Source organism: Tiliqua scincoides, chromosome 2 (genome assembly GCF_035046505.1).
Source record: "Tiliqua scincoides isolate rTilSci1 chromosome 2, rTilSci1.hap2, whole genome shotgun sequence".
NCBI lineage: Eukaryota > Metazoa > Chordata > Lepidosauria > Squamata > Scincidae > Tiliqua > Tiliqua scincoides.
Genome location: NC_089822.1, coordinates 184,196,037 through 184,212,197, shown reverse-complemented (window position 1 = coordinate 184,212,197; position 16,161 = coordinate 184,196,037). Strand labels below are relative to the sequence as shown.

The following is a 16,161-nucleotide window of genomic DNA, read 5'->3' as shown; positions in this document are numbered from 1 at the left end:
TAATTAAATGCAGGTGGGTTGCTTTTCACACTAGAGCAGTTCCCAAACTGTGGATGAGGTCCCACTAGTGGGTCGCGACCCAATTTTTGGTGGGTCATGGAGGAGACTCTCCAGTTAAAACACAGGTGATGGAAAGCAAACATAACTGCCTCAAGCCCTGAGGTTAATCAAAAAATCAGAAAACTGCCAACTGCTTTGCAAACAGCTCAGCTCCTGCAGTTTGCAAGCCTGTGCAAATATGTATAAAGAGATAAGATTTTGAGTGTCTTTTTCCTGCTTGTTACTACTTGTAAATAAAAATTTATCTTTCTAGATTTTTAAAAGTCTCATATATCTAGATAGGTCCCAACAGAGCACCATGTTAAAGAGTAGGTTCCAGTGCTAAAACGTTTGGGAACCATTACACTAGAGCTATGTTAATACATTCCCTCCCATACCAGCTAGTGTTTATGCTTCAAACAGCTTCTCTTGAAAGTCAGTGTCAATGCAGAGGATGAAGGTATTGGAATGGGGAAACCTGGGCTCAAATTACCTCACAGTCACAAAGCTCAGAAGATTATCCTGGACCAGTCACTTCTCTCTCAGCCTGTTTGATAATGTTACTGAAACAATAGAACCACCTCCTGTTACCTTGAGCTTTTTGGATTAAGGATGGGATAAAAACTCAAAAAAATATTATAGTTCCTGCTTCTCCACCCTACACGTTCGCAGTGGAAGACAAATGTTCTACTCTACATGCATATAGTCAAAATGACCTGCATTTAATCCCTTTTAAAACAAGCACTGCTTCACTTATCTTTGCCCAAGCATGAAGCAGCATGCTGGCTTGCTCAGTCTTCAAGAACATCTTTGCCAAACAAATCTTCAAAGATGGTCAAGATAATAAAAATTCAAACTTGGGAAAGAAATAACTACTGAGTCAAGAAGCAAATGCTCTCCCAAGTTGCTCATACCATTCATAAGACAGAAGAGTTAAGTACACACCCCATACACACATTTTTAAACAGTTGGTTAATTTTTAATTTCTGTAGCAGGTTTGAGTGCAATGCAACAATCGCCCACCTCCAGATATAAGTAGGACAGCAATAACTATCCAATTCCACTATTTGAAATCAGTTAAGCATTTATACATTGTGAGGAATTTTGCACTGCAGTCTCTTCCCAAAACACATCAAAATGAAACGCCTCACAGTTCAGGGAGATGGGCAGATTACTTGCTGTGGTCCAAAGGGCTTTGCACAGTTTTCCGTTCATGTAAGATTTCTGTTCTGATCCCTGATGTCACTTGAGATGTGGCTCTCAAGGGAGGGGGATCCTACATGCAATGCAGCAGAGCAGGGGAAACTGGCACATTTCTATGGACTTGTGAAAGAGCTTGCCACTTGTCCATGGAATTGTCCATGCACTCTGACTTTTGCCTTAAAACTGTGTTACAATTCCTTTTCTGTGAGGAAAAGGAAAGTTTACTCCAGCTTAGTTCTCACCAAGGGGATAAACTCGTGCCTGGCCTGCAGACTCACATGATTTAGATCGTCTTCCATACAGAAAAAATCCCTGCACATATTATTGTTGAAAATATTTATATGCCACTTGTCAACTACAAAAAAGTTCTCAAAGCGGTTTAAGTAGAAGAACAAATGAGAAGAACTCCTGCCCCAAAGGGCTCTCAGTCTAAAAATAAAGAAGGGAGATACAAACAACCACCCCTGGGAAGGACACTGTGCTGGGAACACTTGCTGCTAAACATAAGTGACCCAGCAATTAAGAACCAGCATCTTTGCTTGGATAGCAGGGGTTCACTTAAGAGAGCCATCTCCCCAAAGCACTTGTTTTGTACATGTATATGTAGATAATTTGAATGCTCCTCCATGCAGAAGTCTCTATCTGCATTCTGAATAAAATGGGCCACTAAATGAACAAGGCCCCTGCTGCAGCCGCCACAAAATACACTTCTGGGAACACAAATTGTGCTTTGAGAAGTCAACGATAACAGAAGGAAACCATGAGACCAAAAAATGAAAGACATTTCCTTCAGAATGACCTTAAGGGATGAGAAAGTTCACCATTTCAGCAGCGCAAGAATTCCATTCCCCACATGAGCATAGCTCTGAGAAAGGAAAACAGTGTCTGGCCTCAGAACTGAAAGACCCAGTCAGTAACACCAACAAGTTGCTGATCGTCTCAGTTCCTAAAGCAGTCAAACCCCTCATCACCGTCAACAATTATTTATCAACAATTTAAGGGTACCATGTTTATACATCACACACATGCACAAAATTGAAGATTTAACAGCCCAATATCATTAACTGTAATATTAAATAATTCTTTGGAAACTCAGAACTAGAGGCCCATTTATCTGTCACACTTGCACTCTGCCCATAGCCCTATGCAGACCATTTTTGCCTCTTCAAAGGCTACGCTGGGGGAGGGGGGAAGCAAGAAAGCATCAGCAAGTCCCAGCCCCATGAGCTTACAAAGCCCAGCCCCCCACAATATGCAGCATGTTTGCAATGACATATCCTTCCTGTGATTTAAAATGCTGGGTATCCTTCAAGAGCATGTAAGTGTAGGGGTGGGTGGGACTTGCCTGTTTGTTCTCTCTCCCCCCCCCCCCCAGCATCACATGGACTGAACAAAAAAGCTAAAGCATGGAGTTCAGAGACTATACATAAGGCTATCCCATTTTATCCTTTCCTGGCTGAGTGTGGGGGGTCTACACACCCAAGTTCCACCATTCCAAATCTGAAGTTCTATTCATTATGTCACACTAACGCAAACGGGGATGCATGTCCCTGCATGTGAAGCCCAATGACTAAAGTTATATGAAAGTGTTCACCTGGGATACAACATATGAAGCTGCCGTCTACCAAGTTAAACCTTTGGCTCATCTAGCCAAGTACTGCCTGCAATGGCTGGTGGCAGCTCTCCAGGATTTCAGGTAGGGAGTCCCTCTAAGTCCTGACTGAAGATGCCAGTACAAAGCATGCGCTCATCCCATCAAATACAGATAGATAAAATAAAACCAAACCCACAAATTCAGGCCTGAGGAAAGCTTATTTAAGAGTTCTGCAAAAGTATACAGGTTAAGCAAGTTTGCTTATTTTGAATAATTCATTTCTGCTAGAAGGAATGTAAAAAAGGCATAGAGGTAACACCCTCTGATCTGTGGGAAAATCCTGTTTCTCTGCCCTCCCCTGTCTTTGTTGCTGAGTTTCTACAGGAATTGCTTTCACATTTCTTGAACCCCATATTTGCAATCCTTTTAAACATCTTTAACACAGAAAGCTGAGATTCTCAAAGTAGAATCACTGCTCAATACCAATTTCTGTTTAGTTCCCTTCTTCCCCAGAAGATTACTACAGAGACACTATGAATCCTTGGAAGTTATAGCACAAAGACTGAACTCCAAATGCACTATTGATACAGTACAATTGCATTAAGGCAGGTGTACCAAAGAGAAATCTACAAATCCATTCACCATAGTGACTACTCTCTTGCCAGTCTAGCATCCTTGTCCCAAGCTCACAACACTGTCTCAGCTTTGAGATGCCCTGAATGCCTCAGGAATACAAACTGCAAAGACAACCCCCACCTCTAATTCAGCACCAAGCTCAGAGGGTTAACCCTTCTTGACCTTGCAATACACCCTTGAAGTATTCTCAGCACCCCCAAATTCTATCCAATATCAGATCCACTCCTGCCTCACTGGGTCATAACCCATTTAATTCCCCACAGTAGCCCTATGTACACTACGCTGAACTCCATGAAGAATGGGCCGAGTACAAATGTATTTAAAAAATACTGACCCACAGATCTGGGTGCCAGTCTAAAATCTCCAATTAAAGTCCTAAAATTAAGGTCTCCAATTAAAGTCCTACAGATTTTGGCTGGTTCCAAGACCAGCCAGAATTTGAGCAGCCCAACAGGATTGGTTTCAATTTTCTTCCCACATCTTTCAGAGACACACACGATGGCTCTTATTGGGGAACACCCATCATCACGCTAGTTGCGCACAGCACTTTTTGTAATTTAATCTTCAATATACCAAACAGTGGGCCTCTGAATGAAGATGGCAATCTGTGCTCAATAGTATACTTTTCTGAATATTTGTGGAAGAGCCAAGATGCTTTATTTGTAGCTAGAATTGTATCAGTTTCTTTTTTTGTTTCATAGTAAAGTGCTCATGTGCATTTCCATCTGCTTCATGTGTAGTTCAGCTAAAATGGGTAACATCTGCTTGGCATCTCTGCTGCATTTGGCAGCCTTTTCTCATCATTAAAACTCAGCTACCTCTTCTGCAGTCCCGTTTCTGTGGCAGAACGAGCTATAGGAGAAGCCACTGCCATTTCCCCTTCCATTACTAATATTCTTGGCCATTCCCCATTATGTGCAATGGTACATTTGATGCCACCTAAGCTCAAAAGAGAACTGAGGTAAAAACAAACTATTCTGAAAGTGGGGAAAAGCTTAAGAACACAACTCTTAAAAGGCTCAGTGGGTTCTGGCTTAACTCCTTTAGGGAAGAGATTCTTTGCCCTACATTTTTTGTTAGGTAGAAAGCATCACAAACCAATTCCAAAATCATTCAAATGGGAAATCACAGCAGTCTCCTTTCCCACAGCAAAGCTGCATGGAACATTTCACAGTTGTGGTCTGTTATGAAATAAGAACAGAGCAGCACATGACCCATTCTCACACTGTTGCTCCAATCGCTGGTAAAGTTTTTGAAGTGTTTTTTCTAACTCCTGTCTTTGCCAAGAACACCCTGTCATCTAAAAGCTTCACACCAAGCTCGGCAGTTGGGGGCAAAACACAAACTTCATTAGCGCTCTTGGGCTTGACACAGTCTAGCCAAACAAGCCCAGATCCCTGGTTTGTCCAACACTGCTTGCCAGTTTCGTATAAATAGCTCCTTCAGTCATATTTTGAGTTCAGCAGAAGAAAGGTTGGTTTGTTTTAAACATAACCCAGGAAGTGGTGGCAGCTTTCCAAAGAAACAAACAAAAAGCCACACAATCTAACATGGAGCTGTGTGTTCGAAGTGTCAAAAGTTGGCAAGGAAAAGTGATAAGTTAAATAAAGGACCCACAAATTAGTGGTTGTCTTCTAAGCACACTAAGGCTAATGCATGCACAAGACAGCTGCCCCATGGGAAAAATGGGAGCAAGACCCTGCTGTAGGCAGCAGCTTTGCCTTTCACACATGGAAACCTAAGCAAGTTTCCATGTAGGAAAGGGATAAGAAAGCATAATGAGGCACTCTGCATACACCCAGAGGCATTCTCCTTTGTTGCTCCTCATATTCCAGGGTTCCATCATGGCACTGAAGATAGGGTTTAGATGCAAAGTCTCCTGAGCCTGGCTCAAATTAAGTGTTGACTATAGTACTGGATCTACCACTCTGGATCCCTGTTGCTTTAGTCTTCAGAGATTATCCAAAGCTTCAAGGAAGAAGACACCAAGATCAGATTAAGATCAAACATCACAGAGAGCTACTTCATATTACCATCCATGACCTTAATACACAATTACTTTAAATGCATCCAGTTCATACTTCCAACTCCGTCACTAAATAATGACAATGAGATCTTCAATTAGATCTTAAGTGCTGGATATTCATTTATGACTCAAACTTCATTCTCCAGGATATCACATGCTACTGCTTTGTAGGTCATGCAGACAGGCCTGGTATTTGGAGAATTGCTTGTTTTTCCAACTACAGCTTTGAATTCACTGATCACTCACACTTAAAAAGAAGTTCAGAACTCCCACACACAAGTAACATATTGTATCTCTGTTACTGGGCAGAACTGGCAAACTGCAAGTAAAATAAATTTTTAAAAGGATTTGTTCTTAGCAGTTTAAAATTGTGTGACTCTAAAAGGCTATTTGGTTGTGAAGAATGGCTTTGTAAACAAAAATAGAGGTAAAAATGGATTCTGTTGGTAGGAAGATGAGGGGAACTTGTTGCAAAAAATGCAGCCCAACACAGTTCAAGGTTAGCCGTTCAACATGCAGAACAATAGACATAGTATCACTTTATTGCCCACAACATTTCAGTTACTACAATTAAATCCAGACAAGACAGAGGTCCTTCCGATCCAGAAGGCCACAACAAAGGTTTTAGATCTACTACTTGCTGCATATGGAGAAGCACTTCCTCTGAAAGAGCAGGTTCACAGCCTGGGAGTACTCTTGGATTCACAACCGTCCCTGGATGGTCAAGTGGCATCTGTGGCCAGAGAGACTTTTGCCCAGCTTTGGCTGGTGCATTACCCGAAACCATATCCAAGTCAGTCAGAACTTATTGTGGTGGTTCATATCCTAGTGGCATATTTAGACTACTGTAATGCACTCTGTGGGGCTACCCTTGAAAATGGTTTGAAAGCTGCAGTTAGCACACAATGCAACAGCTCTGTTGGTCACTGGGGTTCTGAGCCCAATTCAAGGTGTATTAAAGCCCCATATGGCATAGGACCATTATATTCCTCAAGGACCACCTTCTTCCATAAAACCCTGCACATCCTTTAGGGCCCTGCTTAGGATACCACCACTATCCAAAACCAAGGAGATGGCCGCAAGGTGCAGGACCTTTTCAGTGGCAGCACTTTGTTTCTGGAACAAGTTACCAGAATATTTGAGAACAGTCCCTTCCTTATATGGTTTCCAAAGGGATTAAAAAACTTAATTCATTTGGCTTTTGAGGAGCAAAGAACTTTTCAGGGACACTTTTTAACTTCTGTAGCTGCTTTTATGCCAAGACTTTTATGTTGTTGCTGGTTTTTTATAAAATATTTTTATCCACACTGTTCAATCTTGTATTGCTTAATTGTTTTTAATGCTTTAGTCATGTGTTTTTATTTATAGGAAATGTGGTATATAAATCTTTTTAAATAAATATTTAAAATTAAGCAAGAAATGGCTAAGTAGCAACAACAATAACCAAAGCTATTTAGCTGATTTAAGATACACTGACATAATAATGCGTTATTTTAAAGAACATACACCACACTCCGGTAGGGGTGGTTTCCTAGTCAAACAGAAATACAAACAGCTTTGCTCTTTATTACTCCACGTGTTTTATGGCTCATGAGCCATGGCTAAAATTAAGAACCAAGTTACATTATCAGCAGAACCACATGGTGCACAAGTTCCTGGACAAAACCACTCCACGTGGGAGACTGCATGAAATGTTTCTGAACAAAAACAAATCAACTCCCCAAAAGCAGATTTCTAGCATTCTTCTTGATGCATTAGTTCTTAGTGCCGACTAAAGACGTGCACACAGTGTGAGAGCATTTAAACAGGCCCGCTTAGTTTTTCTATGCTTCTGATCAGCAGCGGGCAACAATGAGAATTAGAAATGGGTTGATAGTGGGAAAATTAAACAAGATGCCAGAGTCAAAATTCCACGGCAAAAACGCCATCTATACATTTACCAATGATGGTAACAAAGATGAAGACATCAAAACTGGTGACTGCCTTGGCTCCTACCAGCAGAAGTAGGTGCACAGCTGCAAACAGCCTGCTTGCACTGTAAGCACTGCCTATAGTGAATTTCTTTTCATTAGTATAAGTCCTCAGCCTAAAGGACTGCAAAGTCAAACACCAAATCCACAGTCTCTAAATCAGAGCCTGCTATCCTCTGCTGCAGTCCAATTCTATATATGGTCAATGGGCTTTACTCCCAAGTGTGCAAAAGAATGCAACCTCAGGCAACAAGCTATTTAGTAAATATCTAAATGAAATCGCCAATTGTTGTAGCATTGCTATCTTCACAACAGCCCTACAAGATGAATTAGGTTGACCAAACCATCATGAACCATCATGCGGTGAGCTTCATAGCTGTACAGGATTGTTTGAGCTCAGTCACATCACTAATTATCATTGATCTGCTCTACCAGAAACTAGCATTAAGGTCACAGGCACACTGGTGCTCCTGATAATGGTGTTCTACATACTAACCAGCAGAGGGGAAAGAGGGTACCTACATTTCATTTTAGATGCTGTGTCTCTATTTCACACATATCCTAAGTAGCAAACAACTTATAATGTAATTTCATAAAACTCAAATGAATCACATTTATTCTTCACAATCTGCCTCCAAGTTTTTCTGACCAGCAGCCCGTTCAAGTATTATATGGAAAGTAATGCCCAATTCTCAACTTGGCATTTGTTCCAGAGGCCCCCATCCACTGCAAAATCAACTAACTGAGCTGTGTCACATTTATTTTGAACGGGGCATCTTCATGGCTATCCAATTTTAAACTCCAAGGTTCTCAAGGGATAAGCCGAGTGGTTAGAAAGTTGCTACAAATAATAAGGGATAGAGGCCAGTTCACTTGTGTAAAGTGTACAAGATACCAGGCTGAAAGTCCTCAGAATCTATAGCCCCAGAACAGGGGTGCCCAAACCCCGGCCCGGGGGCCACTTGCGGCCCTCGAGGCCTCTCAATGTGGCCCTCAGGGAGACCCCAGTCTTCAATGAGCCTCTGGCCCTCCGGAGATTTGTTGAAGCCCACACTGGCCCAACGCAACTTCTCTCAGCGTGAGGGCGACTGTTTGACTTCTTGTGTGAGCTGTGGGATGAGAGCCCCCTCCATTGCTTGCTCTTTCACATCTGTGATGCAGCAGTGGCAGCAAAGGAAAGGCCAGCCTTGCTTTGTGCAAGGCCTTTTATAGGCATTAAGCTATTGCAAGACCCTCATTCATTCATATGTTCATCTTTAATATATTCATTTATGTAAACTTATGCAAATGTATTCAAATTTTAAATGTAAATTAATTCTTTTTTCCCCCCGGCCCCCGACACAGTGTCAGAGAGCTGATGTGGCCCTCCTGCCAAAAACTTTGGACACCCCTGCCCCAGAATAACACCAAAGCAGAACATTCTTGATGCAGAAGAATTCTGAGGGTGGGAGAAAGCAATATGCTACCTAGGAATAGAACAAGTATATGTTAGTAGAGTTTCTCTCATATTATGGGTTGAGACTCACTAGGTGCGTTCCCATTCATTTCAATATGTATTTTATTTTTAATATTTTAGACTTGATGCTACCATAGTATGTGACTTCACTGGGAGAAATGTTACAGATTTGTACATTAACAGGCTACTATGTATATGCTTTTAACAATGATAGTCAATGGGGCTTACTCCTGGGTAAAAGTGGATAGGATTGCAACCTTTTGGGATGTTCGGGAATTTTTTTAAGAAAACAGATCAGCAACTGCTTGCGAGATTAGGAGATTCTTCATTTTAAATAAATTTTTGAACCGTAAGTAAACTTTTAGTTTATTTAACCCATTTCTGCCCAGTCTACAGGTGTACATATTTGATCCCTATTGCGTATATGCAGCTTTGTGCAGAAATTGCTTAATTTGATCTTGTCTTGGGAAGGCAATAAACATTTTCCTGCTTTATGTTGCTTTCAGCTATGACATCACTTCTGGTGGGTCCTGACAGACTGTCATTCTAAAAAATGGGTCCTGGTGCAAAAAGTTTGAGAACCACTGTGAGCACAAACATTAGTCCTGCTACCATCATTGTATTTGCTTAGGAAGTTGAGCAATTCCCAGAGCAGAGAGGTACCAAGTCCTTTGTTATTTAATTCCTTTAGAACAACTGCACAATAAAATACAGTGCAAGGCTTTGAACACTACCACCAGTAAGCTTTAAACCTACACAGACTCCATCCAGCAAAACTTCTGGTAGCAATTACATATCATGCATTGCCAGCTCTACTCTCCTCATGTAAATTGTGTTTTAGATTTTTCAGTATTTTTCTGCTCCAAGTGTTTTAAAAGTTAGCACTGGAACAATTTTCTTTGGAGCTAATTACCCTTGATGGAAATACAGTAACCACTGAAAGCAAGCTTCTGGCAACTTTTCAAAGCACCACCATCAAATTGGCATACAAATGGATCTGAGCTTGCTGTTTTAACAAAACCCTTTAACTCGGTTTATTTTTGTTCTCTGTATGTCAATGGCAGCATGTGGCTTCAACACCCATAATGAATGGTAAGCTGCACTCTCTCCAATTGGTGGTGCTGCAACCATTTATTCTGCCTAGTGAAATGCCACCATAATTATGGCTGTGGGAGGGCCCCATATGTTTAGGGATCCCTAGGGTCCAATGAGGCACTATGCATAGCATCCCCATATTCCCAAAGTCCTTTGTCAGTGGAGCTCAAGCTACCTAGACACAATGACAGATTTTGTACTCACTACCACGTCCATAGCTCTTTATCTTCTCACATACAAACTGATTAATAGGCATTCAGTTCTCTCAGAGTATACAAAGAAGGGAATAATACTGGGAAGATGGCCTATCCCTTGCAGTTCCATTTCTCACTCTACTCTGTTCCGAACTACAGCCTAGAATACTTTGCTCCATAAACCACAATATGCACCAGAGTAGAAGCTCACCTTCCTTATGCTTAGTTTCCACACACACACTCCATTTCTGGGTGGACAGTTTGACCACCCTGAAATCAGTTGCACAAATAAGAACTACTACTAAGTTACTTAATAACCAGCAAAAAACCAAAAATTATTGGTCTGTCTGTCTACTTGTCTGTGTTATTTATTCATGGACTGAAAGAACAAATGTCTGTTACACTTTCCAGTCTGATCCCCTGAAGATGAACGACTACTTACAAGACTGAAAACTGGCTTCTATATTGTCTTCCAGTAAGTGTAGACCAAGCACCTCTACTGAATCATCTACTGCACTCCAGCTAACCAGTTGCATTGTTTCATTTTCACCTTAGGCTATCTTTCTCTTCGAGGTGCTTCAATTATTGCCTGCATGGAAGGCCTCACCACATAGGCAAAATTGTGAAAGCTGCCTATAGATTATCACATGAACTAAGAGCACACACATTTATTTCATTGCATTTACATGCATTGTATACACATTGGGAAATCATGACCAAATACGAATTCACCTTCTCAGTCTGCTTCACCCATTCAGTGGAATATGCCTATTGAATGATGCCAATGAATATGCTCATTGGATGAAGGTGATGCCACAAAACATCCGTTTCTGCCATACTGCAGCACTCTTTCTCCCCAGACCAGAACTCCAAGTAAGATCCAATCATCAGAAGTAGTAATCTCCATTCATCTCAACTCACTGGACTAAGGCATTCGGCTTCTGACTGTGTCCTGTGCATAGACACAATTACCATTGCAAAAACCCTCCTGAATTTTTTCCTTAGAATATTAACTCTTATAAAACTTGCTATGATCCCTTCTGCCACAGGGACAGACAACCAGAACTGGCCCTAGCAACAATATGGCTCAGATATTCTTAAGGTCACCATCCTCCAAAGAATGTGCTCCTCTTTAATCAACATTAATTCCCAGAGAGTACGGAAATCATTCTTCATACTAGATGTTCCAGAATACAGGGTGGTAACTTTAGTTCATAACATCAGATGTTCTCAGCACGCATACAGCCTTACAGCAATTTCAGAGAACCATGCTAAGGAAACTTAACATCTGAATAAACATGAGAAAGTTGTGATCAAGGAAGCACATAGTGCGCAATTATTGCCCAAAAGGGATGTGCATGGTCAATATACCAGGCTAGCCAGAACAGCAGTTGCTTTACAGCATGGTCCTGTTCAAGCCTACTCAGAAGTAGCTCCACTGAACTCAGTGGAATTTAAATTCCAGGTAAGATTGTACACAGGACAGCCCAAGACCTTCTGACACACCATGCCAAATGCTGCCCTTTTACCCAATGAGGTGCCAGCCCCTGCTCCTCCGACTCTCCAATGTTATGTCTCACTACCTTCCCCTCTACATTTCTTCTTCCTCTCCATCTTCCTTTCCCAATCCAGGGAGCAAAAGGAGAAGAACGGTGCAGCGGAAGCAAGTACATCAGAGATGGGTGCCCCCCATCAATCTGCTGCCTGACCAAAGGGCTTGACCTCATGGAGCTGGTTGTACAGGACCGCAGCCTTAATCATGAAACCAATCATTTTTTTAAACCCAGCTTTTTTGAAAGCAATAAAAAAACCAAATCACAAAGTTTTCTGCCACTTTATGGCGCTTTTAACGGATCTCACTGCTCAAATTCACTTCAAGAACTGGGATCCTATGAAAGAATCCAAAGAAGAAGACAGTATCTAAAATCCAACTTGCTGCTTGTGTGGCAACCATAAATCAAAGTGTGTGTTAGGCAACCCAGAGTTTCACATATTGCTTTTGTCATGGGATGGCAAGAGAAAAAGATTGTGAAAATCAGCACCAATTAAAAGCCCATGTAGGCCACATTACAACTGAGTAGCCATGCACATATAGTACAAGGCAGCATCTGATTAGTGTACCAATGTCTTTCATTGAGGGCAATGAGATTCAACAGTTATACACAGTGTATATACAAGCAGCTGTGTACTATGTATACAACTCTTCTCTATAAGATTATAATCAGTTCTTTCAGACTCAGTACATCAGGATACAGAGCACACTCCAAAGTTTCCATCTGAGGCTTCAAACACACAGCAAGGCACAGTTTAGTATGTGCTTTATAAATGTGCAAATCAACCTTTAATTGATTTTACCATTCAGAGACACCCACAGGGTTGGCTTAGAAAGCCACCCCTAGCTTCTGTCTTGTTTAGATGCCAACATTTATACAATTAAGGATTTGCAATGGCCAAAGACATCTGGCAACTCAAACAAAACATTGTCTGTGCTCTAGATAAGATAATGGTGCACTCAGTAGCTTAACAATCAGCTTGCAAAAATTTAATTCCTAGAGAAAAAAAGCTGCTTGTTTTTGTAAACATCAAGCAGAATTTATGACGTATATAAAACTGGAGCAGCCCAAGATTCTGTGGGAAGAAAGAAATCCCATTCTTTCACAAAGCTAAATAAAAAGGGCCACATACAGAGAGCGAAAGCACATAAATCAGTTACTATAAATGCACCATGGATAACATCAAGTTTCATTCATGCATCCTGAGTTAACTCCGATCTTGCACATAGCCTCACAGACTGAGGAACCACTTGTGGAATTCTAAGCTAATAAAGGTTTTTGCTTGTGTTATTTAAATTGTGTTGTATAATCTCATGTCCAGAACACCACAATACAGGGACTACGCTCTACTATCATTGCTAATCAAGAACATGAGTTGCCTCAAGTGGGGCTTCAATAGAAATGGTGTACAGTATTTATATAACATTGTTACATTGTGTCAATGGGAATGCTCTATAGATCCTTGGAGCACAATTCAAAATCACACACACTTCTCTACAGCCAACTGAGGGTAACCTTTCTGATGATCAGCAGACCACCCTACTCTGACCAAGAAGATATTAAAGGCATAATCTCCAAACCCAGGCGAGCCCTATTTAAATTCAGACCATCCCACTTTGAACGACTCTTTGCAATTAAAGAGACATGCCATCCCAACACACCCACACTTACAGCTTCTTTAAAAGCCTGTACTGTATTATTTTCAATGAGATTTACTTTGCAACATGCACTTACTTGGGAGTAGGCCCCATTCCAAACAATTAGGTATACTGCCAAGTAGCCATGCATAAGCCTGCGCTGCAAGTATGCCTAGAATTATTGGTGAAGTCCAGCTGTTGATCTGATCCTGCTGCAGGACTAAGCTGAGCGAGCCAGAGAAATACTGCAGGGCAAGGCAAAGCAAAATTCTACTCTAGTGGACCTCAGACCCTCTTAACTGGAGAGGAGGAGAAAGCTGGGGGGTTGGTGGGTGGGTGTCCCACCTTTGGGCCCAGGCCACGCAAGCTGCAGCCAATACACCTTCCAGGTCTAAGCATGACATCCCTGGGAGTCCTGCCTCCCCACCGACCATCTCTTGGTCCTGCAAACAAACACACCCGCAGAGTCACTCAAGGATATGAGTGGCCACCCACGAACCCAAACATATCCAGAAGGAGCGGTGTAAACCTCTGCTGTCTGCCCCCCCGCACCACAGCGTGCCTGGGGACGGGCACGCAGCAGCGGGCACTACTAGCCCGCATTCCGGAGGGTGCTCAGGCGCCAGGTCTAGTGCCGGAGAAGGAGACTTCCTACCAGGGAAGGTCCCTGTGAACGAGCCTCCAAGGGAGGAACTGCAGCCCGGAGAGGGTCTGTGCCCAAACTTTCCATGGGCAGAGCTGGCAATGCAGCAGCCAGCCGCCCTGCGCTGCTCGGCTGGGGGGAGAGTGCGCGGTGCCCTCGCCGCTTCCCCTGCCCCTCTGCAAAAGCCTGGTCCTCCTGCTGCTGCTCACCGAGAAGCGCTCCAGGTCCGTAGCAGCCATGGCTGGAGAGGTGCAAGAGGCGTCTGGCAGGGAACCAGCTGCTCCCCTCCCAGGACTGCTGCCACTGAATGAATCCAATATGGCCACTTCCTGGAAACGCCCCCTCGCGGGCTGGGCAGGGGCTGGGCTGGGTAGGTGGTGGGGCGCCGCCCTCGTCCTGGGTGCAGCCAGCTATGCGATGCCAGCGCGCGCCAGGGAGCCGGCACTTCAAAGGGCGCCGCAGCCCAGTCCCTGCAGCGCGAGAAGCATCTTCCGCAGCAATTGCCTAATTGCTGCGAACCAGCATTTCGTGGGAGGGATGCTGGGAACTGTAGTTCCTGCCTCCTTTGGGCCACCATGTGCATAAGGGAAAATTTTTTTTTCCTGTATGTACGTGTTAATAGGCTGCAATCCTATCCACACTTTCCTGGGACCAAGCCCCATTGATTATAATGGGACTTACTTCTGAGTAGACATGCATAGGATTGGGCTGTGAGGCTACAATTCTATCCACACTACCTTGGAAGCAAGCCCCAATTTATTATAATGGGACTGTACTCATGGTTAGGATTGGGTCTTAGGAAATGATGCCAATAAATAACAGTGATACAAGCATGAGAATGTTAAAATATGCCATATATATTATCTTGAGCTATCCTTACAACTCTATAAGGTAGGCTGGTAGGATTATTCTTATAGATAGGGTACCAGGGATGTGACAGTCACATCTCGAGTCTCAAATCTCCTCCTGAGTCTCCACCCTCCCTTGACTTGAGTAACCCATGAGTCATAATGGACCAGTGGTCATCGCTACTAGAGACATTTTTCAAGTCATTTTGACTCAAGTCTGAATCTTTTAGAGAGTCAAAAATAATCTTCTAGAATCAAACCCTAGAAGCAGAAAAAAAAGCAAATGCACACATAAAACAGTCACAAGCACACACAAAAGCAAGCCTTGAGCCGAGTCTATTCAAGTCTTTTCATTCTTAGGAGAAAAGGTTGCCAGTGCAACCACAATGCAGCACTGAGGAAAGGGAACAAATGTTCCCTTACCTGGAGAAGGCCTTCATGACTGTTCCGCTACTTCAGGAGGGGAACCTACCTGCATGCCCTGTTGACACAGCTGTACCAACACTGGAAAATTGGATGGGATTTGGCCCTGCATCCACTGCAGGTTGGAGAGAGGTGATGGTGGCAGCAAGCTCAGGGTGCTCTGTTGTTCTGGGAGGAAGGCTTCCTCAAGACTCCCTAGCCTTTGGTGGTGATAGTAAGCACTATCATTTTTCCTTGTCCAGTTTACCCTGTAAGGGAGTGAAGTAAAGAGATGGGAGTTGCTACTATTTGGCCCTACTCCTGGTTTGCCATCTGTCTCCCTTTTCAGCTTAGTATAGAGCTACCATATTGTTAAGGTGTTTTTTTTTTTTTAAATGTACAGTCTAATTTATATTATGTACCTTAGATATGCAGTGCTGAACCTTGCATTGATTTAGTTTCATGTGTTAACTTTTTCTTTTTACAAGGACTGTTGGTTTCAGCAAGTGAAGTATTGACAAAGTATCACTGATCTTGCTACTGTTCCTCTTAGTTGTTTCCAGTGTTGCTATGCTTTGCTGTCTGACTTCCTTTAGTTTTGTTCTGACTTAAGAAGGTACAGTAACTTGAAGCTGCAATTAGGAAAGTAATATGAAGGGTGTGTGTATGGGTGTGTGGGGAGGGAAGTGTGTTGGGCTAATAATTATCTAAATAGGAACACAAATATCATAAAAATAGCCATAAGCTATTTTGGCATTGGCAGTGGGTGGAAGTCATTCTATTTCTTCCCTTCCATTCTCAATCAAGCAATTTCATGAAGTGTTCCTTGGCCAAACAAACTATGCCAGCACAGCAAGTGACCCAA

At 42.6% G+C, this 16,161-nt stretch overlaps 1 protein-coding gene across 2 annotated transcripts in view; it reads right to left on the bottom strand.

Moving 5' to 3' along the window:
- Positions 1 to 14,507, bottom strand: part of SEPTIN8 (septin 8) — a 68,328-nt gene extending 53,821 nt beyond the window's left edge. For both annotated transcript variants that reach the window (XM_066617201.1, XM_066617202.1), the window contains exon 1: positions 14,256 to 14,507. In XM_066617201.1, coding sequence (XP_066473298.1) covers positions 14,256 to 14,285 — 30 coding nt within the window. In that variant the 5' untranslated portion in view covers positions 14,286 to 14,507. The remainder of the gene's footprint in view (positions 1 to 14,255) is intronic.
- Positions 14,508 to 16,161: the final 1,654 nt, after the last annotated feature.